We start from the raw sequence: 26225 nt of genomic DNA on the forward strand, positions 1-26225 counted from the left end.
AGAGCCTAAGGTCCAGCTGAAGATGAAAAAAAGCCAGCTTTTCTTAAACCACAGGCAAAAAATGTTAGTAAATATACATCTTAAATTCTGGAGTTCTACTTCCATACTAATTTTTTAAAACTTTTGGCGTTTGGATACTGATGACAATAGCTGTGAATAGCTGCTCACAGTTGAGTAGACTGTGATTTTTGTGGCTACATGTTTGTGGTTGAAATTTTACAGCAAATATGTAATATGCTATAATTTAGTTATAATTTCAGCCAGTAAAATGCATACCGCTGAAGTGCGTACATAAATAATTCACACTTTGCAAAAGGAGTAGGATTCCTGGGGCTCCACCACCTGCACGTATCTGAGACCTGTGGTTAGATAGGTCCATATGTTTTCGGGTGACAAGGTTTGTGTTGTTGCCTATGTTATTTTAAACATTTATTTTACGAATGGGAGCGTAGCTACAGCACTGGCACGTACGAAAACAGTAAATTGTACTTTCTCTGCTTATGCCCAAGGGCACCTGGTCTACTTGCTCCCATAAGACTAGATTTTTCAACATCATTAAACCCTTTAAAAAAGGTTCCTCTCAGAAAAGAACTTTTGAAATTGCTGAATGTTTCTGCATTCTCAAGATGGTCCAGGTGGTCTAATTGGAGGCAAGAGGCCTCATACGGGCACAGCTGTCACACTGGGACCCTTCAGAGCTTCTGAACAATGGTCCTCCTCAGAGCAGACAGAGCAATCGATAGTGCAATTGTGTTTTGCCCAGCAATTTCCTGTTTTCCCTTTTACCTACTGGTTTCTAATTCTGCGTCTCATTTTAAAACGCCAAACTACCCTTCCCAAAACACACAAATTTCAATCAACTGCATTTGCTCATAATATATTCTCAGAGCACTGGGCCAGAAAATGAAGGCATCATCTGATCTTCCTACCAAGAATTACCTATTCTTCCCATCTTATACATCCCCAGAGAGCTGCCTTCACCGTAATGTGTCAGGAGATGCTTCAAAGGAACATGCTGCCATATGTTCAGGATTGCCAGACTCAGTTTTGTGATGATGTCATTCTTTCATGACCTCAGTCCTTGTCCTGTTTTTTTTTTTTTAACCTCCACCCCTCCTTGGTTATTTGCCTGCCTGAGAGCTGTTTATATGCATTTATCCTGGTCATGTTCAGGTTGGATTTTTTTTTCCTGGAACCCTTGGACCCACACATAGCATCAGGGAAACACTGCCCATACATTTTACAGACCCAAAGGGCCACTGGCTCGCCACAGTCTCCCAAGTGTTAGCAAGACATTTATATACTGAGACGAAATAGAAAGAATGAAGTATTATAGACTATGATAGCACTGTATCACTTTGACTTCATTTTTAAAAATATGTGAGTTGATAATTTAGACTTGCTGAATCACAATGTTGTACACCTGAAACTAACGTAATGCTGTATATCAACTACACTTCAGTTAAAAAAAAAAAAAAAAACAATGTAAAGCGTAGTTTGAAAGATAACACTAGTTTATTTTTCCCCTTAAAAATCTAACCTAAAGAAATAGTCTAAAAGGGAAATAATTACATCAAAATAGAGTGTGATACAAGTTTGCCTTTGTTTCTGAAATAATTTCCCTGGATATAGACTTCTAGGTTTAAAGCTTTTCTTTCTGGCGGTTTGAAGATGTCATTTCTCTTTCTTCTAACTTCCAAGGCTTCTGTTAACAGTGAGCCCTCATCCTGACTGTCGTATTTTAGAAGGTAATCTATCTTTTCCCTCTGGTTTTTTAAAAGAGTTTATCTTTATCTTTGGTTTTCTCGCAGTCTGCCTACATTGTACGACGTATGCTTTCCTCTTTATTCTCCTTGAATTTGCTAAGTTTCTTAAATATGGGGGCTGATACCTATCATCAGCTCTGGGAAATTCTCAGCCGTGACCTTGTCAATTATTGCTTCTTATCCATCTCTTCCTGCTGTTCCCATTATACATAGGTTACACCATTGGACTGTGTGCCTCATTCCTCTTACATTTTGTTCTGCTCTTCCCATTGTTTTCCTATGCTTCACTTTGTACATTTTCTAATAACTCATTTGTGAAGTCATTAATCCTTTCTTTTGCTGGGATGAGTCTGCTCTTAAACCCACTCAACGAGTTCTTTATTTCAGACATTTCTTTTGCAGTTCTTGAATGTCCATTTATTTTTTTTAATAAATTCCAATTTTCTGTTGCAAGTGTCCACCTTTTAATCAATTTGTCTATATTTTCCTTTGTGTCCTTTAACATTCGGAATGGTTCAACCCTGGCTGCAAATTTCAACATCCAGATCACCTGTGGATCTGCTGCTAGTGTTTCCTTTTCCTTGTCGGGCACATTTTCTTATTCTCTTGGCTTGTAATTTGGACTCTGCACTGGACTTTGTGTACAGAAGGATGCAGACACTGGAGTTCATGTTATTTCCCCCAGCCTTCGCTCTTTTCTGTTAAGCAGACATGGTGAAGAACGGAATGAGGTCGGGACCAGACTGTAGTTTTAGTGAAGAATCAGTCCACCTCTGTGTTTAAATATCTGTATGTATTTGTCGAAGGTGCTTACTCAAGCTCGTCTTTGTTTCCTCGGCCCTTCAAGGCTACAGGAGATTTCCTCCAACTTTTCTGACCCAGCCTCCCCCTCATCATGCTGCCCCAGCACTTAGCAAATGTCTCATGGAGAAAACAGTTCTGGAGTTTGGAGACCCTCTACTTCCAAACCCTTATGCCAACTCACGTAGCTATTAGACATTTGGCTGACTTCTCTCTACTATTTGAGTCTCTCTGCCCACGGTAGGCCCAGTTCTCGGGTCTGTGTCCAGATTTGGCAAATGGTCCTAAGGAGGGGCTCTCAGCTCATCTACAATTCTAGTTTGTCTAGTCCTCTTTCCCTTACCAGTTTGCTGATATCTTTTAAAAGAAAGCTTCTGCCACTGTATTAAAACAAATTCTAGTTGTCTCAGCAGGAGTGGTGCCCTGACCCTCCCTACTATGTGCCATCTGGAAGCAGAAGTCCCTGAATGTGCAGAGAAACTGAACAGTCTTCCTTTCTCATCTCTTTCTCTCTTAAAATTTGCAGCCTGTTATGTGCCATTAGACAAACTAGGCTCCATCTCCGCAGATGGCTTCCATCGAGCTACCCTTGCAGCCACCCAGGTATAGGGCTCCAGACCCCTGATGGCTGCGGTCAACTCCATGTGGGCATTGACACTCCCCTTCATCTTCCTGGTGGCCACGTGCAGGCCAGGACACAAAGCCTGCAAGAGCTGCTGGGCCCAGAGAGTCTAGACTCATCCGTGGGATGTCTTAGGTCGTTTTGAGTACCATAGGTATAAGTGATTCCCTTCCACACACCCCACCACACCGCAAAGCTGTTTTATTTACTCTTATCCTTGTTTTACGCTTCATAAAAGCAGCATTGAGAATGATAGTCTCTACTGCTATGCCTCTAATGCTACTACCTTCTTCACCATCTCACATTCAACACTTTTCTTCTCTCTTCTTAGATTCTTTCTTGTATATACATTCTTCCTCTGTGTCGCTACTTGGCTTTTCTGAGAAATGGAGGGCCTTTTATAAATAGCACTGGCCAAGTGGAGGATACCTCTCCTTCCTCATAGAAAATTGGACAATCAGAACATACCCCATAAAGTGCTCAGGGCTGTGGTTGTTCACAGCTGTGTCTTTCTGCTGTTGGTTACCAAAAGGCAGCCCTTTCATTGCTACAGCAGAATATTCATATATTCATTTATTTTCTCCTAATTCCATATCCAAGAATACCTAGAAGTCAGGGGGTTTGGAAAAACCAAATCCCAGAGAACCCAGTCTTTGATTCTTTGATGTAATCATAGTATATGAAGTATCTGAGGTATAGTTTGGGAATCAAGGTTGTAGTAGAAGATATGACTTTCCTGCTTTGCTGTCTGTGTCTCAGGATACCACTGGGACAAGGGTGAAGGGAGGCAGCCCTTTTTCTGGCATATTCTTAGCTGCATATCAAAGTAAAACCCCTGCAAAAAGGGTAAAAACCAAAGTCCAACATTAAGAAACAGACAAAGGAGCTAGAGTGATATTGAACTCACATGAAGTAAGAAAAACATGTGGTAATTTTGTAAAAAGCCTGAAGTGCAGCTCCCCTAGGGAATCCCACATATGCCTTAGGGACCTGGAACCCTGCTTGGAAGCCCTTTCAAGACTCCTCCTTGAATGGCAGCTTATGGTCCTTGGGTTGACAAGAAGTTCCAAGAAACCAAATGTAATGTGTGACCCATTTTCTTCTAAAGAAAACTTGAAACTGCATTTACTTTGTCTCTTATGTCAAAGTTCTTGTTACTATCATTACTATTTTTTTCTTACATTTAACAGGGTTGACAACAGCAAAATTCCAAAAACACAAAGCCAATTAGAAGTCACTGAAGGGCCTTCTGAGGGGTTTCTCCAGCTCACAACTCTACTTTGTAGCTGCCATCTGTCATCCTGTGAGTCTCAATGTTCTCCAGAGTCTGGGAGGATGCCTGATGGGCATCGCATGCACGCATTTCCTTACCGAGTTTCCGTGATGTGGAAGCCAACCCACAACCCAGTTTTCCTGGCCTGTTCTATTTTTTGCCCCTCTCTAATTACTACTAGAACTGCTCTCAGGTGCCAGAGCACCCCAGTTTGGACAATAAATAATATGCTTTCTGTTAGTTGTTTGCAGTGTATGTGCGAAGCAAACACCAAGAGGAGAGACAGCCTGTCCGTCAGGAGCTCATTGTCTTTAGTGATAAAGTTTGTAATCTTTAGGCAGCCTGAAGGGGGGTGCTCAGGAGTACATGGGAGGAAGGATGGGCCCAGTGAGTTGAGGAGGACGAAGGAGGAGGAGGATCCTGGAGGTGAAGGGGGGCTGGACAGGCAGAGGAAAAGGGGACAGCATGAACAGCGGACGGGGCTCAGGGAGATGCGGGTGCAGAGAAGGGTGGTGCCCAGTGGGAGGGCCAGTGAGTGCCAAGTGTGGGAGACAAGCTGAGACCAGGGGCCTGAAGCGACAGGGGCCTGAAGTGACAGCATGAGCAGTGTGGGCCACGTCTTGCAGGCAGTGAGGAAAGCGAGGAGGGGATCATGTGGTGTCAGACTAGACTAGGGGACACCAGTAAACATTCTCGGACGAAAAATGCACCTCATTCTTAATTACAATAAAATATCCCTTCCAAGTTATGAAACAAATCTGGGAACTCTTATCTGTCTTTACCATCTTTGGTTTTCATCGCTTCATTGCCTCTAAAGATTTAAAAAGGCAAAAAAGGGATAGTGCTTTCATCCAGGGGCCGGCACGCTTCTTCTACACGGGCCAGCTTATGAAAACTTTAGGCTGTAGGGTCCTCACAGTCTCTCCCACCACCACTCAGCCAGGCCACGGCTGCCTTCAGGCACCACAGACAACACACCAGTGGGTACACTTGGCCGTGTCCTAGAGAAAACCTCATTTACCAAATACTCTGCTGGCTGCATTTGGTAGTTACCTGCCCCCCCCCCCCCCCACTTTAACCCGTAAGGATTCATTCATAATAATAATTCCTCTTGTGTGAATTCAGTTATACCTCTGGAAGGATTGGTCTTTGAGACGAAGCACTACAGTGGGTCACAAACGTGTGCGTGAAGGAACGTGTGTGGTCAGGACTGGAGGTCCCAGGTAGTCGGAGGCCCTGAGCAGATACTTCCTGGGCCCAGTAACCTGTACCCTCGTGCTGGGAACCGGGTCCCCGCGGGTGGTCATCTGGGGAAGCCCCCCTCAACTTCCCCCGGCCCAGGAGTTACCTCGGCTCACTCGGCTGCGTGTGCGGACGCCCAGCACCGGGGTGGCGTCCTCCACGGCGGGCGACGAGGTCTTCAGCACGGCCTTCATGTTCTCATGCTCTGTGGCGTCCTCCGCGTAGCTCAGGCCCTGCGGCTGGCTCAGAGGCGCCGGAGAGCTGCTGGAGAACTTGCCGGACTACAAGACCAAAGTAGGGGTGAGGGGGGGAGGTGACTCCCCAAAACACCAACTCAAGCCCACAAAACGTTTTGTTGAGGAAAACCTCCCTCTTCGTTGTTTGTGTGCATTCTGCAGATGCATTCGCTAGGGCAGTCACTGAGGTTGTCAATGAGCCAATGACACCCATCCATGTATGCCGCAAGTTCTCTGACCAGAAAGAAAAGCCATGGTCCCAGAAGGACCACACCTGGCCCTCCCCTCTCCAGTCTCTCCAGGCCCACTGCAGATTCCCTCGGTGGCTGCCTGCTAGGGACGACTGACATCAACCCTGGGAAGCACTCAGAAACCAAATCTGTTTCCAACCCCAAAGCCCTGATGTGAGAATTCAAACATGCCCCGTTAATCACATTATCAAGTTTTTAAATTTACCACCAGAAAGCACTTAAAATTTTCTTATCTACCACTTATGATGGTTTAAAACTTGGGATTCAGTCACACAATCATACCACAGTAAGCAATGGGTAGAATCTTTCCAGATCTAGTCCCATCTCACTTTACAGAGAAGGAAACTGAAGATTCAGTGACATGCCAAAGACCCCAAGGGAATCAGCTGCAGGGCCCAGACCCGAACATGACACAGAAATTCATGCTGAAACTGAGTTGGGCAACACTCGCTACTTCTGGCCGTGTCAGAAATGTAGTTGTTCGAACATGCAGTACATGTACGTGGTGAAATTCTCTAATTGTAGCTGAGCAAAGAATCAGGGTTTAGATGTTTTAAAAGAGGTATGCTAGAACACTGGGCCATATGTACACAAGGGCAAACATCTGGAGGAGAAACAGAAAGTCAGTCAGACTAATGTTTGCAAAGAGCAGCTCTACAGATTCCTGGCTTCCTCTTGTCATCGAGTGTCTCAGCCATGGCAGCAGAGCCCAGGACTCATCTGCTCGTGCCATCTGCACTGCTCCCTCCTCATCTCCCAGGGCCCATCAGCCCTGACTTGGTCTCTGGTTCTCCCATCTGCACCGGACCCAGGAGGAGGAGCCCTGTCATCCCACTCCTGCACACGTGAATCCCAACGAACCCGATGGATTCCGGCTGAGAAAATAGACACAAGTCAAAGGCTGCCCATGAGAGGGGACTGCTTTCGTGGCCACTATCCCACTTCCTGTTTGGTTTTAGGGCTCTTTCTACGGTTATTCTAGAATCCAGTTCTCATATTTGAGTTGCCAAAAGGCTCAGGCAGGGGGCTTGAGGGTAAATTCCCTGTCCACTTCTCCAATATTGGAGAGTATCTCCAATATTAGAACTTGGCCATTCCTGACAAGGCCTGGGACTCAGGCACAGCTTGGAAAATGCAGGTAACCCTTGATTCCTGGCATACACAGCATGATGAGAACCCATGTCAGGAGGTTAGTGATCACACGAAAGCAACCAGAAAACAACCATGCATGGTTTAGAGCACTGAATGGTGCTGATGCCTCATGCCGCTTATGTTAAGTTAGACTCTACAGCACGCCTGGGAAGGCCAAATGTGGCATTCTTCATGTTTATCAACAGTCCTACCTCCACTTCATCCTCTTCGTCAGTCTGCCCGAGAGGACAGGACAGGATGGAAAAGACAGAAGGGATTCTTAGACGGTGTAGAAGTCAGCAAAGATGAGAGCATCTCAATGTCATAGCAAATTCCAAATACAGAAACTGGCCATCAAAACCGGGGTGCGCCCTCCTGATTCGGGAACTGCCAGGCCCTGACTGCACAACCCTCCTGCCCTCGTCCAGACATTCCCTCTGTGAGCCCCAAGGCCAGTTCTGACCAAAGTCAGGAGGAATCTGTGGGGCTCCAGACCAACCTCCTGAGGCTGCCCAAGGGCTGATAGCCAGCATACCTGGTTTCCGGACAATTAAGATCTGACTCCCGGCTCTGTGGCCTGCGATTCAGCTGGCCATGTCCTGTGGAACCCACCACAACTGCCAGTTACCAGGGCCCTCCGTAAGTGGACCAGCCTCCATCTGCCCAATGCTCTCTGCCAGCTACTGTCCTCCCTCTCATCCCGAATGCCAGAGCCCTCCCCACCTAGGCTGCCAGGTCCCTCCACACACAGGGAAGGCAGAACACGCAGAACAACCACCCAAGTAGAATGGGTCCTGTTACCCTTTCCTCCGAAACATGAAACTCAGTTCTTCTAAAACTCTTACCTGCCCCTCATGGAGGCTTTCTGAGCTGACATGCCAAACTTTTAATTATCACCAGATAAACTTCTTTAAGTAACTTTTAAATAAAATATCTTTTTTCAAAGATAAACTGAGGGCAGGGGAACCTGAGTGGCTCAGTTAATTAAGCACCAACTTCAGCTCAGGCCATACCTCGTGCTTCATGAGTTCGAGCCCCGTGTCAGGCTCTGTGCTGACAGCTCAGAGCCTGGAGCCTGCTTTGGATTCTGTGTCTCCCTCTTTCTCTGCCCCTCCCCCACTCATGTGCATGCTCTCTCTCCTTCTCTCTCAAAAATAAACATTAAACAAAATTTAAAAAAAAAAAGACAAACTGAAGGTGAAAGTCATGCCCATCTCTTGATTTTAGATTAAACACACCCTCAATTTAACCTGTTTCCACTGAGGTTACAAGACCAGGCCCACAGATCAGACACAAGGATTTGTTTTTTTTTTTTTTTTAATATATATAATTTATTGTCAGATTGGTTTCCATACAACACCCAGTGCTCATCCCAACAGGTGCCCTCCTCAATGCCCATCACCCACTTTCCCCTCTCCCCCACCCCCCCCCCCATCAACCCTCAGTTTGTTCTCTGTATTTAAGATTCTCTTATGGTTTGCCTCCTTCCCTCTGTGTAACTTTTTTTCCCCCTTCTCCTCCCTCCTGGTCTTCTATTAAGTTTCTCAGGATCCACATAAGAGTGAAAACATGGTATCTGTTTTTCTCTGACTTATTTCACTTAGCATAATACTCTCCAGTTCTATCCACGTTGCTACAAATGTCCAGATTTCAATCTTTCTCATTGCCAAGTAGTACTCCATTGTATATATAAACCACATCTTCATTTTTTTTTTTAACATTTATTTATTTTTGAGACAGAGACAGACAGAGCATGAACGGGGGAGGGTCAGAGAGAGAGGGAAACACAGAATCCGAAACAGGCTCCAGGCTCTGAGGGGTCAGCACAGAGCCCGATGCGGGGCTTGAACTCACGGACCGTGGGATCATGACTTGAGCTGAAGTCGGACGCTTAACCAACTGAGCCACCCAGGCGCCCCAAACCACATCTTCTTTATCCATTCATCAGATGATGGACATTTAGGCTCTTTCCATAATTTGGCTATTATTGAAAGTGCTGCTATAAATATTGGGGTACAAGTGCCCCTATGTGTCAGCACTCCTGCTTCCCTCAGACACAAGGGTTTTGAGAACAGACTAAAGTTTCAGCAGCTGAAATGACAAAATGCTTCTGATTCATCAAGTTCCACACCATCCCCAGGCAAATGACACCACACTCAGAGATAAGAGTCCTGCTCTATTTTTATTTCTAGTTTAGAACTTATTATTTTACCAGGATGATTGGCATTTTCTCATCATTAGCACATGTATAAGGTGTTACCTATACAGAATCTCGAGCCCTCTCAACATCCTCCAAAGTAACTAGCATTCCCTTTTTCTAGAAGAGGAAGCTGGGGTTAATGGAGGATAAATGTCTGTGAAACTGAAGGAAACATTTAAAATAGGAAGCCAGAAGGGGAAGCTCTCATGCCTTAATGCTGTCATCAATTGCAGCCACCAACAGGAAGAAGCCTACCTTAGCACCCCAGCAAGAGGGATGAAGATTTCCTTCTTGCCTGGCAACAGCCCAGCCAATGAGAGACTACCACAACTCAGCCAATGAGAAACCACCACCACCCCGAACTCTCACTTTTTTTCTAATGGACTTTTCATTGGAAGTAGCCTCTCCCAATTTCCTCTTTTGTCTATAAAGTAGCATTCCTTTCCTTTGTTTTCTGGACTTGCCCTATGGTTTTTTCATAGCTTACATGTCCCAAATTGCAATTCCTCTGCCATTCCCAAATAAACCCATTTTGTTGCTAAAATAACTGGCTGGTTCATTTTCAAGACCTCCCACTGTCCCTGGATGTGGAGGTCATGGGACTGATAGCCTGAGTTCTTGCTGCCCATCTTGAGTATGATGACAGTAGACAGGCCACCGCAGTCTTGTGCTGCCTTGTCTATGTCACCATTTTGTCTAGAACTACTTCAGGGAACAAGGAGGAGGAACTATTTAATTTAATTTAATATTGACCCTTAGCTGGGAGGACACCTGGATTTTGAGAAAGGAAGCCTTTTTCATTTTAGAAACAGAGAAAGAAGATGAGGGACAGGCACACAAGGACAGATACAGGGCTGACTCTAAACACAGGGTCTTCAGATTTTACCCAGATTTCACTCTATCTTGGAAAATAATTGCTTTTTCAGGGCACCTAGGTGGCTCAGTTGGCTAAGTGTCCGACTCTTGATTTTGGCTCAGGTCGTGTTCTCACGGTTCATGAGATTGAGCCCTGCGTCGAGCTCTGTGCATGGTGCAGAGCTTGCCTGAGAGTCTCTCTCTTCCTCTCTCTGCCCCTTCCACGTGCGCCCTCTCGCTCTCTCTCTCAAAATAAACAAACATTAAAAAAAGTTTTTCCGCCAAATCATGTCTGTTTGACTGCTACCACTTCCACCTTCATTTTACCCAGAATCTTTATTAAAAATGATTTACTACACAGTTTTCTCTAAAAATCACTTACAGCCCTACTGTTCAGGGACTCAATCTATCGCCTATGTTTTTAGTAGTGTAAGTTGTGTATATGTTGTTTTCTAACCAGATCATGAGGATACCCTTGGGGTATAGCTTGTCTTTTATGCAGTCACATCTTCCTTAGTGCCCAGTGCAGTGCTGGGCACATAAGTGAGAATTGAGAAAAGAAGCTATACACTTTGCCTTAAGTGACAATATCCTAGTTTTCCAGCAGATGGCAGTCTTTGTACGTGGATGATGCCACTCTGACCACTGAAAACAGGGACTATGTTGAGGATGAAGCCTGTACAGCCCACATTTTAATGGAAATTTAAATATTTTTGAATCAAACTGCAGAAACATTTACCCATTTATAAATAGGCAAGCTTAATGTTTTCGGAGAAGGACAGAATTAAAAAATTAGTGGGATCTGTAAAAAAAAATCTCAAAAATTTGGCAAGAAATTATCATGTGTTTTCGTAACTATAAGCATATTGGGCTTGTATTTTTCACCCTCCAATGTGTCTCATTTCCACAAAAGCAAGTAAGCCCCTTTTAAACTTTTAAAAATAACACCGTGGAATGCAAAGTGGGCCACAGTTTAACCAAATGGATTCAGTTTGCTTCCTGTTGCTGTCCTCTGGGAGGCTAAACATCCTATTGAACCCAGATTTCAGGAGAGGAGAAGGAAAACTCTCAGTGATGGCACTGGCATTCAGAACTGCCAGGGGGCTGCACAGAGGACTCCCTCCACAGACAAATGAACTGAGCACTCTTTAAGGGTCAAGAAAATTCCAAGGGAACAAGGAGTTTGGGTGAGGGGGTTGGTCCCTGGTGGTCCGCAGAACTGCCATAAAATGACAAGATTTCTAAGATGATGGATTCGGTCGCCACATAAATGTCAGATCCCTCAAGAATGTGGACAGGAATCGTGTGCACTCCATTTTTCCCACAACACACACGCATCGGGGCGCAGAAGGTAGCCTGGGGTCTTCTTAACTGCTTTTATTCCTCCCTAAAGAAATATGTCTGACTGGAGTTTCACTGAGAATTGCAACCCCCAGGACGATGACACTCCCTGTTGCTTGGTCCTTTACCCTCTCCAACCTCTGTATCACAGAGCCAGTGTGCTTCTCGAGTCCATGCACAGATGGGATCAATTTCATAAAGACACATCAGAAAGAGGCACCTGCATGGTATGTATTTGTCTCTGGCTTCTTCACACATCCCTTTCCCCTCTACTTATAGAACATCTCCCATCTGAATGCCCATGGCACCCGGGACCTGGGGGGCTCAGGGCTGAGGTGGGAGAGAGAAGCCCAGGAGCGAGGCAAGCATGTAAGTGTGCAGAGGCTCCCCCCCGACCGCCCCCCGAGGGGCTAAAGGGAACTCCTGTTGGATTCACTGTTGTCCAGATTTCTTCCCACCTGAATATCCTCTGACTCAAGGGACAGCCAGGAAGCCCTCAGATTATGTCTTTGACCAACCTCACCAATTATTTCTCTATTCAGAGGCCTAGAATGGGTTGCCCATGGGTCAACTGGTTGGTTGCACATAGCATCGTTATGATGATGAAACTCTTGAATCAACTCCCAAATCAGTAGTATACCTGTCTTCCTATGATAAGTGGCATCACCATTTAACTGTTTTCTTTTCTTCCACTTTTACCCACATCCCAGAGGTTGAAGAATCAAGCCTTTAATGACACCACATCCCACAACACCCCAATATGGGTTAAAGTCCCTCCACCAGCCACACATCCTTAATTTACATGTATTAGTCCCACGTACGTTATATAGATTTTCGCAGAAATAGTAGAGTAATAGTTTACGAGCACTTTTTAAAAGATGGACATTTTTTTCACAGTGGGGGGTGGGGAGCACAGCTCCCAAACTGCGGGGAGATTTTATGGTTGATCTACTTTCACAATAAATGACATGAAACTTACATCGGTGATCATCTTCCCTCTGGTCTTATTTCTTTCTCTGTGGTTGGCCCGTTTCTGTTTCTGCTGCAAAACCCTTTCCCTGGTGGTGCGATACTCCAGTGCAAATTCACTAAGGATCCTGCAGAACTTGTTTATGTTCACTTCCCGAATCGCGTAAGGTGGGTGGCCCATAAAGAGCAAAAAGGAATGGAACCTGCGATAAAACACACGATAATGGTGATGGCTTCAGTTTTAAAGAACAAAAACCTACGGTCTCAAAACTTTCAGTAAGAAACCAACCAGGCAGGCATCGTGCTTCGTTCCTCAGGCTTTGGGGTTGAAGAGACTTGAGTGAAAAATGCAACCAGAAGTCAAATTCAACTCGCTTTCTCGCTGAAGGAGGATGTCTAGGTGTTAGGATTTTAGATTACTGTTTTCCTTTTGCTTATCAGTGTTTTAATGCTTTTCTAAAATGTGTACGCAAATCTTTCGTAAGAGAAAGGATGAAGCACTGTCTTAAAGAAAAGACCGCAGTTTCTAGATTATGTAGGAACTGAATAAGGAATAAGGGAATATTGCTTAGTGAGTCCTCGATGACCTGCTTTCACAACAACTGGAACACACGTGATCACATGAGTTGTCAACAGATGGTTTGTAAAAATGCTGATAAAATTTTTTGTGAGTAAATATTCCGAAATATTTTCTCATGATATCATATACAATCTTAATTTTATTAGGAAGCACCAAACAAGCAGCACAAAATAAATTTCAGCTATTTAACTTCTAAATTAAAAATTAGTGGATTTTAGTGACTTAGCAATTTTGTAAAGGAAATTAAATAAGCAAACATGTACACGATTTTTAGTTATCCGGAAATGAGAAAGAAGATACAAGAAGACAGAGGGACATTTTTATGTAGACGGAACAGTATTATATAAAGGATACCACTATTTATGGACAACTACTTTGGATTTTGATCATTCTAATTTTTACTGTTTGAATAGGGGTTTTGATTGGTTTTCAAATGAGAGAAATTGGCTTATTCCTTATGTGAAAAATAATAAAACATACAACTTGTAATTAAAGGGGCTGAAAAAATGTTTACTACCAGAGAATTTAGCTACACCTATAAAGCTGTTGGAGAAAAACAAACTGTAAGTTTTCATGACTTTGGATTAGGCAATGATTTCTTTCTTATATGTGACACTGACACCATCAGCAACCAAAGAAAAACACAGATAGATTGGACTTAATCAAAACTAAACACTTCTTTAAAAATGTTTATTTATTTTGAGAGAGAGAGAAAGAGAGAGAGCACGAGTGGGAGAGGGGCAGAGAGAGAGAGGGTGAGAAAGGGAATCCCAAGCAGGCTCTGCACTGTGAGCACAGAGCCTGATGCGGGGCTTGATCCCACAAACTGTGGGATCATGACCTGAGCCACAATCGAGAGTCAGACCCCCAAGTGACTAAGCCACCCAGGTGCCCCCCCCCAATTAAACACTTTTGTGTGTCAAAGGACACCATCGAGAGTGAAAAGACAACCCACAAAGTGGAGAAAATATTTGCAAATCATGTCTGATAAGAGATTTGTATCCAGAATATATACAGAAATCTTATGACCCAACACTGAAAAGACAAATGAAATATGGACAAAGGATCTGAATAGACATTTCTCCAAAAAAAGATATACAAATAGCTAATAAGTGCATGACGCGGTGCTTGACATCATTAAGCATTAGGGGAATGCCAACCAAAACCACAAGGAGATGCCACTTAACACTCACTGGGATGGCTATAATAGAAACACACACAATAACAAGTGGTGGTGAGGGTGCAGAGAAGTTAGAGCCCTCAATCAGTAGCAGACGGGAACATAAAAAGGGTCAGCTGCTTATGGAAAAGTCTGGCAGTTCCTAAAAAGTTAAACATAGGGTTACCATATGACCCAGCACTTTTGCTCCTATATATATCCCCAAAAGAAATGAAAATATGTGCCCACACAAAACCTCTACAGAAATATTCACAGCAACATTAATCATAATAGCCAAAAAGTAGAAACGACTCAAACGTCCATCAATAAATGAACAAAATGTGGTCTATCCACACACAGTACCACATAACTGGCCCCACTTCCTGTCTCACCTCCAATGACCCCAGCTGCACTAGACTCCTCAAGATCCCTTGAACAAGCCTTGGACTCCAGGCGTGCTATGTGGACCCGGAGACGGCCGAGCTAAGAGCCTGCAGGGCCTGTGAGAGGGGCAGAGAGGCATTCCACTGGCAGGACCACAGGCTCTGAAAGGTGTCCACTCCTAGCCGTTCCCTCTCTCCCATCCTAAAGGATCCCGCCCCAAATATCACCTCCTCAGAGAAGCCTTCCCTGATGTATTTTGTAAAACAGCACCGTGTCACTTCCTGTCTCAATTATACTCTTAATTTTTCTTCCGGGCTCTTACTACTACCTGACATTATACACTGGCTGTATAAAACATGATGTGTTGAGATAGGAAAGCGTGTGCAAGAAAACCAGTACCAGGGGACAACCAGTATCTTTGATCGGTCCCATCATCCACCCTTTTCATCAAGTGTGCCACTGAGTAGAGGGTCTGGCCCAGGAAGGGGAAGGGTGGATCTGGGGGTACCAGGAAGCCAGTCAGGGTGTCACTTGTCTCTGTGCCGGCCAGCAAGGCCTTCCTCCGCACTTGCATCTGGGCCCCCACACTCCAGCGCCCACCACAGCGTATACAGCTCAGCCTAACAGGTCTGCGGGAGCTGAGTGAGGGGCTTGCAGGTGAGACGAGGCAGCTGGAGGGGCAGCTGGAGGGGCAGCACGAAGGGAAAGGGTAAGACGCAGATTCAGCCATGCAGAACGAGATTTTCTCAGCCAGGCAATGGTTTTGAAAGCTAAGTCTTACCTAAAGAGGACTAAGTTCTTTTATATTTCCCTTTATCAAGAGGAGACCCACTGGACTAAGGGAGGGCCAGACAGGACAGGGAGGTAGAAGCATCTGCTTCTTTAGCTTCATGAATGAAGGAGCAAGGAAGGTGGGAGGCCCAATGTGCGTTCTCATCTCTCCCCAAGAAGGTCCTGGAGTGGGGAGAAGTCTGCCGAGAGGCTAAGGGGTGCCGAGGGCAAGAGGAACTTCTGTCCCACCAGGAGGCCCTGGTACGAAACAGAGGGTTCCGGGCCCAAACGGACCCCCCCCCCCCCCGGCAGAGAGGGAAGGGCAGCCTTGTAAGGTGAGGAAGCAGTACGGTCTGGCCAGACTCACTGGCCCTCATGGATCCTGTGTGGTGGACAGTGGACCCTAGGGACCCAGGGGGTGAGAGCAGAGAGCCTGTGGAGTCTGAGGACACAAGTGGAGCAGAGGGGAGACCTGATGAGCTGTCCTTTCAGCCCATCAGTCACACCAGGAGGTGCTGAGCAGAACTGCCCTGGCCTGTCCACGTGGGAGGCTAGTGAGTTTCCAGAGGGCTCCATCGGAGAACCTACCCCCATCTTCACCACTGGGCTCTAGAAATCACTGGACTTCCTCAAGGTCAACTTCGGGAGGGGTAACTCGGAGGAGTCGAACTCTTGAAGTCCAAACATTCGGGAGACTAACAGTTTAGCTGCTTAGTCTTATCCTTTGACTAGGTCGGCAGACTGCTACCCAGCCAGGCAGTGGGTCATTGAGGAGGTGAGCTGAATGGCGAAATAAGCAAAAGTTATTTTGTCTGTACAGCTGAGCGTCCTCAGAATAGAACCGCAGCTCTGCTCCCTGCACAGGCTTGAGTTAATGCCCCAGAGACCGATGACCTTCATACTCGGGGAGCCTCAGAGCCGTGTCTGTGTCACCACTGTGTCTTTTAAAAAGGGCCCTATTAAATGAATTCCTAATTACACAGATAAAAATATAACTCTTATATACTTGCAGGTGAGGGAAAAAAAATGAAGGCCTAGCTACTTCCAAGTTTCTGATCTGCAATATTTAGGCTGACCTGCAAGCCCATAAGGCACCTGTACCCACCTCACCTAGGGTTCTAGTCCTTTCTGGGTCTCAGTTCTCTAAGTGTAAAGGGAACATATTAGACCACAGCAGTGTAGGCTATGCTCCTGGGAATGCTGGGAGCGAGGGAGGGAAAGAGGAAACACAGCCGCTGGGGCTCTCAGTCCCCCAGTGCCATTTTGACAAGATATTCCGGCTTTATTCAGTTCTACATATGGCCTTCCGGCTAACCACTTCATTCAAACCCAGGGTTCTATGGCTTAGATGCTTCGGCTTGGCCACTACCTGGACCTGCCCTTTAGCCCTGCCTCCCCGCACACCCCCAGCCCCGCCTTTTTTAAAAATGTTTGTTTATTTTTGAGAAAGAGACAGAGACAGAGTGCAAGTGGGGGAGGGGGAGAGAGGGAGACACAGAATCCGAAGCAGGCTCCAGGCTCCAAGCTGTCAGCACAGAGCCATGCTCTTTTACCATCCACAATAACTACGGTGGATTCCTAGCTCGTGCTGGTCATCCCGCATGGGATGGCCAACAGTGAGGAGACAGGGATCTAGGTCATGCAACAGCAACCATCATTTGGGTGACCAGCTTACCAGGGAGAATAGGACAACCAGGGCAAACTATATACATTTTACACACACACACACACACACACACACACACACACTAGCTTAAGGAATCACCAAAATGAGTTTTTACCTATCCAGGATAATATGGCTAATGTGATCAGGCATAACAGCTTTCCAAGACTTTCAGAAAATTACTCCAGTTTCATAACATTCCAAGTGGAAACTATTTGTTTATTTGAGTAGTTTTAAGCTGGAAATTGCTTGTATCACACAAAAGCAGGGAGGCCCGAAGCAGCTCACGTTCCCCACCTCCACTTGCTCACTATGTCAAAAGCATGGTGTACTTTGATTTCACTAAGAAATTTGACCAAATCTCTGATAAGACCCTCCTCCCCAGAGGGCACTAAGAGGTCAAGGTGGAGTGCAGGGAGAGGGATTTACAACTAAATTCCAGAAGTACTGAGTAACGGATGGTCTTCAACCTGGAGGGAAGATTCTGTTCCCTATTCTTGTCTTGCCTAACATTTTTATTTTTTTAAGTTTATTTATTTTTGAGAGAGCGAGCGAGCAAGAGAGCGCTCGCACAAGTGCGCCCAAGTGATGGAGAGGGGCAGAGAGAGGGAGAAAGAGAGAATCCCAAGCAGGCTCTGCACCATCAGCACAGAGCCCCACTCAGGGCTCAAACCCATGTACCCTGTGATCATGAGCTGAGCCAAATCAAGAGTTGGATGTTTTACCAACTAAGCCACCCAGGCGCCCTCTGTCTACCATTTGAAGACTACCACCACCTTGTTTGCCCTACAACAGCCTGGACCAAGACCCAGGAGGTACAATTCCCAAAGCAGCAAATGGCATAAGCCAGGCAAGAGCTCACATGCAGGCAAGGCAATTAGGTTCCTGATGTTCTGGGTGGATTCAAAGAAAAGCTAAAAGATGAAAGAGAGGAAGAGAAAAAAAAGAATAAAAAATAGGAAATGTACAGAGATAAATGAAAATACGGCCGATTTGCTTAAAAAGATAATAAAGTGCTCAGATAGAGGTCTGGGAGTGTGCCCAAGGGGCAGGTCTCTGGGAAAGGCCTGCAGTTGAGCTGGCTCCAAGGGGCTCTCTTAACAGAACCACAACGAGGCCTGTTTCAGAAGGTCTGTCACCAGAGCACCTGTTCCAGGGAGACCACGGCCTGTAGGTCCACAGGCTCAGTAGGGCCAGGACAGAGCATTCAGACCCTGAAGGCCCAGATGAGAAGCCTACAACTGTATTCTGTGATATCGCAAAGAGAGGAGAGTGGTGGTGTGTGGTTAGAAATGCCCTGGCCCCGGAAGTCAGAAGACCCAGGTTCTGGTCCTGGTGCTGCCTCTGCTCACAGCTGAGACAGGCCTGGACCCTGGCCAGCCTCCTCGTAGGCAAGAAAGGCCTGACACATCCCTGCACATCCCTGTGACCCTAAGGAAGGCTGGTGCAGAGGGTGGCACCCATTGGGGGGCCCAGGCCTCATCCAGGAGGGCGGCAGTGGAGCAGCCATTGGAGAATCAACAAGGGGAGGGTCTTAGAGGGCATGCTGCACGTTATATAGAGAAAGAGCTTTTCGAACGAGTCAGGCTGCCTTGCGACGACACGTGCCGTAGGTATGCAGAACTGTTCAAGCAGCTGCAGGGATACAGGGGTCAGCTTGTCAAGGATCTTATAGATGCAGTTCCTATTCAAATGGGATGTGTGGATCACATGATCCCTAAGATTCCTTCCAACTTCAAAATTCAATGGCATCATATTCTTGGGTGTGTGTGTGTGTGTGTGTGTGTGTGTGTGTGTGTGTGTAAGAAAATTAAATACCCGTGAAACAAACATGTACAAAGGTGTATTTTCTATGTAGCAAGGATTTACAGTACAATTTTTGGAACCTTAACCTTCAGATCTTGGTTTGTAGAATATTTTCAACATGCCATTTTACAGGTGTTTCCATTAGTTCCTTGATCTACTTACCTGTTAATTATTCTTCTATGGACAATCTTTAAAATTATAATTCGTTCTGCACAGTCTTTTAGGAACTCTGACATTCGTTGTTTTAAAACGGGTTTCATTTCATGTTTTGCAATTGCCTTGAGGTGATCCCATGAAGCTTTGCATCTTCTCTCCATCTGACATAAATTATCCTGAAGTTGATCAAAGTCAACCTGAAAATCAGAGGGAGAACATTACAAATGTGCTGAAACAACCAGACATCGACCTGAACCAGGAAAGTGAACTGCCTCCGGGAAGAAACAAACATCAAAACCAAATTTACATGTTGAAATACAAACATATTTATGGCCTAAAAAGTATCTACATGTGTATTTGTCATTATCTTGACATCAGATTATTTAGTGATAAAACTGTTCTCCAAAAGAACCCAATGCAAATATCATTCTTCCCTACCGCCCCCCCCATATTTGGAAAGAAATCTTAGGAAAGTCTTTGGGAACTGTAAATTAAAACATGATATGAAGGAAGCCTAGTACAAGATGAACTGAGCAGATGTCTCATAAAATTTTTCAGAGGACTCTTGTTCTTCAGAGATGATTTTTCACTTAGGGTTATAGGAATACACCACTCATATCATACATGGATGGTTCTAATATGGTGGGGCCGGCTAAGGGGCAGGCAGCTTCTCTTCCCAGCTGGCCTTTTGTACACTGTGTGACAAATACTATTTATCCACCCATTCATTCATTCATTCATCCCACACCCATGGAGAAAGCGGTATATGTCAGTTCCTATACCAGGCGCTAAGAACACCAAGACAAATGTTGACTGAGACCGAGATGCTGTTCTTGAGGAGGCTTATTGTATAAACAGGTGTACAGACCAAACCCTGAGGATGTGCAGAACCCACCAGGTGTGTGTGTGTGTGTGTGTGTGTGTGTGTGTGTGTGTGTGTTTTGGAGAGAGAGAGACACGCACACACAGCTCTTGTTGGCAGCTGGAAGCCATGTGTGCAAAGAACAGATGTGTCATAGCACCCACTATGCTCTTCAAGGAAGCGGGAACAGCTTGGCTTAATGGAGGTTGCCTGAACTCAGGCTTTTTAAAGTGATTCTTTTACTGAATTGCTAGACTAGAAATTACGTGAATTAAAGAGTCATGGAAAAAAATGCATTTGAGGGCATTTAATGGAGAGAGATACAGGACAGGGGAAACAAACGAGAAGGCTAGGAGGAGAGGCAGAAACAGATAAACCTAGGGAGGAGACCGAGGGCACAGAAGTAGATGGAGAGTGGGAGTTGGTGGGAAAAGGTGAACACAGGGCAAATCAAGGTCAGAAGGAGAAAGCAGATGCCTGGAGGTGAACCACCATTCTTAGATGATGGAGGTCAAGAGACGTGAGTGCCCAGGGCACTTGCGGGAGTGGTCCCGCTCTCCTTGAGACAATGGAAGAGATCAAGTCAAGAAAGGTCAATTCAATGAGGGGATCTTTCACCAGACAGGATAAAGCCTTGCTGAGCACAAGAGATGCCCTGGGGGCCAGGCAAGACATTGCAAGTCCTGGGTTTCTTGGGTGCTGAAGAGCCAAAAACAGAAGGCAAGTTTGGGCAGAGTCCTGGGATTCAGGTAAGCAGGGGATTCATGGGACTTTGAGAAAAATGATTTGCTTGAAACCAAAGGAATTCTGGGTCCAGATTAGATGACAGATTCTGGGTCTTAGTAGAGCTGAGAAAAAAAATATATATCAGGTGTTCCACTGAGAGGGAGGAAAAAAAAGCAGATTTAGAAAAGGACTAAATAGTTCAAAGAATAAGTCTAGCAAAGGATGACCTGGGACTGACAAGTAATGTCTAGGAGATTTTAAGGCAATTGTAATAGGTCTAACCATAATTCTCTGGATCTGTCCTCATTTGCATCTGGCAGGGCCCGGCTACACAATAAAATGACTTCAGTGCAGCTCAGATCTGCACTGAGCAGCCCTGTGCAGTCTGACCAGGTGACACTTTAGCCCTTAAGGTGGGGGCAGAAGAAAGAAGCCTATTGCCGACAGGAGCCAGGTGGGAGGCTTGTGAGGAAGTGCCATTTCAGGGTTGGAGCTTAATGCAGCTTCTTTGGAGGGGGGCTGGAAGGCTGCCTCATCTGGCTGGCTGCCTGCCTGGCCGAAGGCCTGCTAGGACACGCGACCTGAGCCTTCACAATTCCCTCATGACCTCCGATTCTGCTACTAGCTCCACTTTGCAGGGGAGAAACCGACGCACAGAGAGGTTAAGTAACTTGTGAGAGACCATACAGCCGTAAGCAGTGGAACTGGGATCTGAACCCTCAATCTCTCTGGCTTTCTCTGAGTTTCTTCGGTCTAAGTTCTCAACCGGCATGCCTTACGCCTAGATTTGCCCCTTTAAGATTCCACCTCAGAGGGGCACCTGGCTCAGTCAGTTAAGCGTCCGACCTCAGCTCAGGTCATGATCTTATGGTTCCTGAGTTCAGGCCCCGCGTTGGCCTCTGTGCTGGCAGTTCAGAGCCTGGAGCCTGCTTCAGATTCTGCGTCTGCCTCTCTCTCTGCCCCTCCTCCACTCTCTGTCTCTACAATAAATAAACATTAAAAACAAATTTTTTTTTTTTTTTAATTCCACCTCAGTTAGAGAGCTGGACTTGTTGCCTTCTTGGAGAAGGAAGTCCTTGCCAGGAGACCTCTCCTGAGGACTGCTCCATAGGGGCCACTTGTGTCTGTAGGAAGACCCGTGAGCTGTGTTCTGAAGCAAAGTCAAACCTTATCAAGTCAGACTGGGATGCTGTGGGACGGCTCAGGGACACAGTCATCCTGCAGACGCCAGGGCAGTCTGCCCCTTGGGGGTTGTAATGCTGAGGCCTGACGTGTGACACCACAGGACAGAGTGAATGCAACTAGGGCTGAGGTTTCTTGAGCCTTATTTTGTACCGGTCCACGTAGAAGGATCCCTCAATACCCACAAAGGCTTTGGGAGTAAAGGCGGAGTAGCGGTAGATACCCTCTCGCAAGCCACAGAGAGCTGGGTCAATAGTCATCTCTAGTAATTGCCGAAGTTAATAGGTAAAACCTACCTGCACTTTTGGCTCGTGTAGCCAATCTTCAGACAAGAATAAGTTATTTAGTTTTTATTTAACTAATCACCAAGCATCCTTTGGGGAAGGCCTGATACTGAGGGGGGCGCTGGGCCAGTCACCGGGGGTCAGCCCGGTATCAGGACTCCTAGGCCAGGGCTACTTAGCTAGAAGCAGGCTCCACCTAGGAGAAGGCCCTGGGAAAGAACAAAGGACCACCTATAAAAAGGGAACCGATTTGATCTGCGTGGGTCCCGTAACAAGACCAAGATGACCCTAGCCACGCAGCAGACTCTGTCTCAGACAGAGGTGTTCCTAACAAACTGCCTTCTGAGAAGGTGCTCGTGGTGGGTGTCAGAGCAGGGATTGGAGGACCCCCTGTTGAGACACTCAGAGGGGCTTTTTGTCTTGGTTAGGATACTGAAGTAATATTTGTAAACACTTCAGAACAGTGCCTGGCGCAGAGTAAACGCAGTAAGGCTGCCTGTGAAGTAAAGGAGTCTGTACTTAGAAGCCTGTGGTCAGCTGTTGAGGCTGGGAGATCTCCGGCCTGCCTCCTTCTACCTCAAGGCAGGTGCACATCAGGCCGGCCCAGGACCCCCTGCTCGTTGTACCCGGCGGCTGCCAGCCTGTGGCTCCGGAGGCAGGTGAAGGAGGGTCCCAGCCCCTGGGGCCCGCACAGGCCAGTTCTGTGGGAGAAGGCAGAGAGAGGGAGTTCCGTGAAGGAGGCCTCAGCAAAGCCCCCTCCCCATGTGTCCCCTCTTCCCACCACTCTCTCTCTCCTCTTCTTACACTAGAGTCCAGTGTGTCCCAGAGCTAAAGGCTGTCTGCTTTCAGCTCCTCAGCCTGCCCAGGTTGGGTTTCTAGAAGTTTCCTCCACACTGGTCTCTGACTCCTGTTGCCCTATTCAGCCCCTCCCCATGAGTTTCCTGTTGCTCCCAAGACCCTCACATCTCCCAGTTCTGCTGTGTTTGGGGTTCCTCTGGGGCTGGTCAGCCTCAGTGATGTTCCTGCAAGTGGGGGCAGCTGGGTGCCCAGCTACTGCGACTGTCTTTGTTCTAATAAACACAAGTTCATGAAGCTCTTTAGCTCTGCACTCAATTTAAGAGTCTGCAGCCGAGGGGCCAATGCTCTATACTGTTTACAGCCCTATAAAACGGTTCCCTCTGTGAAAGATCACAGGAATAGCCAATCTGTGTGTGTGGGGGGGGGGGGGGAGCAGGAGGCCAGGTGTGCCCTGTTTCCTGGCTCCACGTTTCACAGCAGGGTCCCATGGAAGTCTTAGCAGGAGCCAAATTGCATCTTTTTGACATTGTTGCCTGAGCTGGGAAGTTCCGAGCAAGCTGGGAAGTTTTAAAGCTTGGGAGAATCCAGGCCTGGTGAGTAACACTGCTCAGCCGTGGATGTAGCAGTCAGGACTGGGATGGCAGGCTTGCCTCACATACCTCAGTAGGAAAGAATCTGATGGAGAACCAGAGATGGGAAAAGGATCTTAAAAGTCCATTACCAACAGCATGAGACAGGTCATATCCACAAACTCTAGAGCAAGGGTTGCAAGCAGCACTTGCACACTTTTACTTCATAGAGCCTGTGCCCCTCAGAGATGACTGGCAAAGATCCAGCATCTGAGGGAGAGACACGGCCCACTCCTCTGGGCCCACAGACATACCTTGGCTGACCTGGTGACGGCCCCGATCTCCGAGTACAGATCGGAGCTGTCTGGGAAGTTTTCCACCACCATGGTGCACACGTGGTGGAGAAGCGACTGCTTGTGCACGGTGTCCTTGACTTCTGGAACCTTCTCGAGGTAGCTTAACTCAAACGCTTTGGCCTGTTTGGTGAACATTAAATAAAAGACAAGGAGCACAAGTTTGACACAGGCTCTTCGAAAGGCACAAATGGTTGGAATCAATGTCCTGTTGGAGTAGCCTAATATTTAGTTCCTCTGTGACTGGAGCTTCTCAGGCCACATGCTCCATTGTCCTTAGCTGATCACACATAGACCAGCCATACTGAACATGAAATGAGCCTCTAGCCCTTTCCCAGACATGAGCTACCCCAGGCCTCTATGCCTAAATCAGAGTGCTGGGAGGCTGGGTCTCTGGCATCTGGGTATCTCAACTTTCTTTCTCTCTTTGCCCTCTACTTTGCTGCTTCCTGACCAAAGATAGGCCATTTTTTAAAAAAGTTTGTTTTATAATGTATATAAGTACAAACATTCAAGCAATAAGTTCGGGAAAAAAATGGGGGAGGAGGACAAAAGAAACTCTCTCCGATGTCATTTCGAGAGTAGCAATTTTTTTTTCTAAGTTTTCCTGTTTGTACAGCAAGATACAGGCTCAAATAAATAGGCCCTGGTAAGTTTAGGACAAAATTCCTTCTAGATTTTCCAGCAATACAAAAGTTAACTTGTTCATCTGTGCTTTGGAGGACCAGAGGTACAACCTCCCTCAGCAAATGAAAGGCAGGAACTTCGTGACAAGGGAGGTAGGAGAATGAGGAATATAAAAGACTTACATTAGTTCCATTTAGAAAGTTCCCAATGGCTAAGAGAGTAGACAGGATAAAGCCCAAGGTTTTATTGTTCTCCAGTTGGTCTATTCCTTCCTTCAGATCCAAAAGTGGTTCTGCCACTTCCTTTCAATTAAAAAAAGTTGGAAGGTGATGATAAAGAATGGACATTTTGGCTTTACTTTGGTTTTGTTTTTTTAACTTTTGTACAAAGTAACCACAGCGGAGTTCTGGGTATAAGGCAATCCCATGTTATGAGCACATGCTCTTAAGTATGGAAGTGCCAACGGGGAGCAGGGAAGTCTAGTCCCCAAAGTCTCCCCAGTGGAGACCAAATGGGTACCTGTGGCTACTTGTGCTGGGGTGACAAATGCTCCATCTTCCGCTGTTCCTGCCCATGTGCCAAGCTCAGGCAGGACCCTTAGACCACACTCCCCTCTTATTCTCCCTTCTGACGATGGTTAACTTCTAGGACCCTCCTCCTTTGCATGTTCCTTCAGCATCTTCCACAGTCTTCCTCTCACCTTTCTCCTTCTAGGCAGATGGCACCAGAAACTGTCCCTCACTGTCCCCTGACCCCTCGGGTCTCCTAACCTCCCCTCTAGGACTCTATGGCTGGTCACTTCTTAGCCTGGGCTACTTTCTAGAAGGCTACCATCCTCACTACTGCCACTCCCTTCCAAACACCCAGTCTCAGACTTCCACACTGGTTTTGAGACCATGTCATGCCAAGTCGTCTCAGTCCTACATCTCTTCATCCCTGCTTGATTCCTGAATGAATCCAAACACCACGGGTTCCCTCCTGAAGCCCCTATGCTCACTGCCACCTATTTTGTCCTCAGCATAAGACCTTGCTGCCTCCTTTGTCAGAGGATGGAGACCACACAGCCTCTCTTCCTATGCTTTCAGTCTATCTCCTTTGGGCATTTCCTCTCAATTATGCTCATTCCAGCTCACCTTCCATCTCTTTCCTCTCTACTGGTTCCTTCTACTCAGCCTGTAAATTCCCCCAGTCCAGAGGACACCTGCTCCTTCTGCTTCCTACCCAGATGAGTCTCCCCATGCCTTCACTGTTAAGGCTCTTTCCTTCTGTTCTCCTCCAAACCTCTTGCACTGTTTCATTCTCAACTTCCTACAGAGATACTCTCTCAAAGTGACCCGATGCTGGCTAATCGTCACAGTCAATGACAGTTGAGGTGATTATTATCAGGTGGAAGGATTACAGGTCACTTTCTATATGGGCATTTCTACGTTTTCTAAATTTTCTTCACTGAGTATATAGAGTCAAACATTGTTTATTTTTTTTTAACCAGTCATCTGATGCCCTCAAGCAAATGTCTGAGGCTGGTGCCAGGCAGACATTGGAGAATAATGCCTCACCGGCCAGCTGCCAATCCCTTAGTGTAGACACAACCTCATAATTAACTTGCCTTTCAAACCCT

At 46.3% G+C, this 26225-nt stretch overlaps 1 protein-coding gene across 3 annotated transcripts in view; it reads right to left on the minus strand.

Moving 5' to 3' along the window:
• FHOD3 (formin homology 2 domain containing 3) overlaps window positions 1–26225 on the minus strand; it is a 475398-nt gene that overhangs the window by 11584 nt on the left and 437589 nt on the right. For 2 of the 3 annotated variants that reach the window (XM_047087061.1, XM_047087060.1), the window contains 5 exons: window positions 24790–24909; window positions 23942–24103; window positions 19213–19403; window positions 12698–12890; window positions 5811–5985 (listed from right to left, as the gene is read on the minus strand). In XM_047087061.1, the coding sequence (XP_046943017.1) occupies window positions 5811–5985; window positions 12698–12890; window positions 19213–19403; window positions 23942–24103; window positions 24790–24909 (841 nt within the window). Of the gene's footprint in view, window positions 1–5810; window positions 5986–7534; window positions 7559–12697; window positions 12891–19212; window positions 19404–23941; window positions 24104–24789; window positions 24910–26225 lie in introns of all 3 variants that reach the window. The other variant, XM_047087059.1, reaches the window with a different exon arrangement.

This window comes from Lynx rufus, unplaced genomic scaffold (assembly GCF_022079265.1).
Source record: "Lynx rufus isolate CCGP_SWC_20201006 ecotype Redwood Valley unplaced genomic scaffold, mLynRuf1.p SCAF_22, whole genome shotgun sequence".
NCBI classification, from domain to species: Eukaryota; Metazoa; Chordata; class Mammalia; order Carnivora; family Felidae; genus Lynx; species Lynx rufus.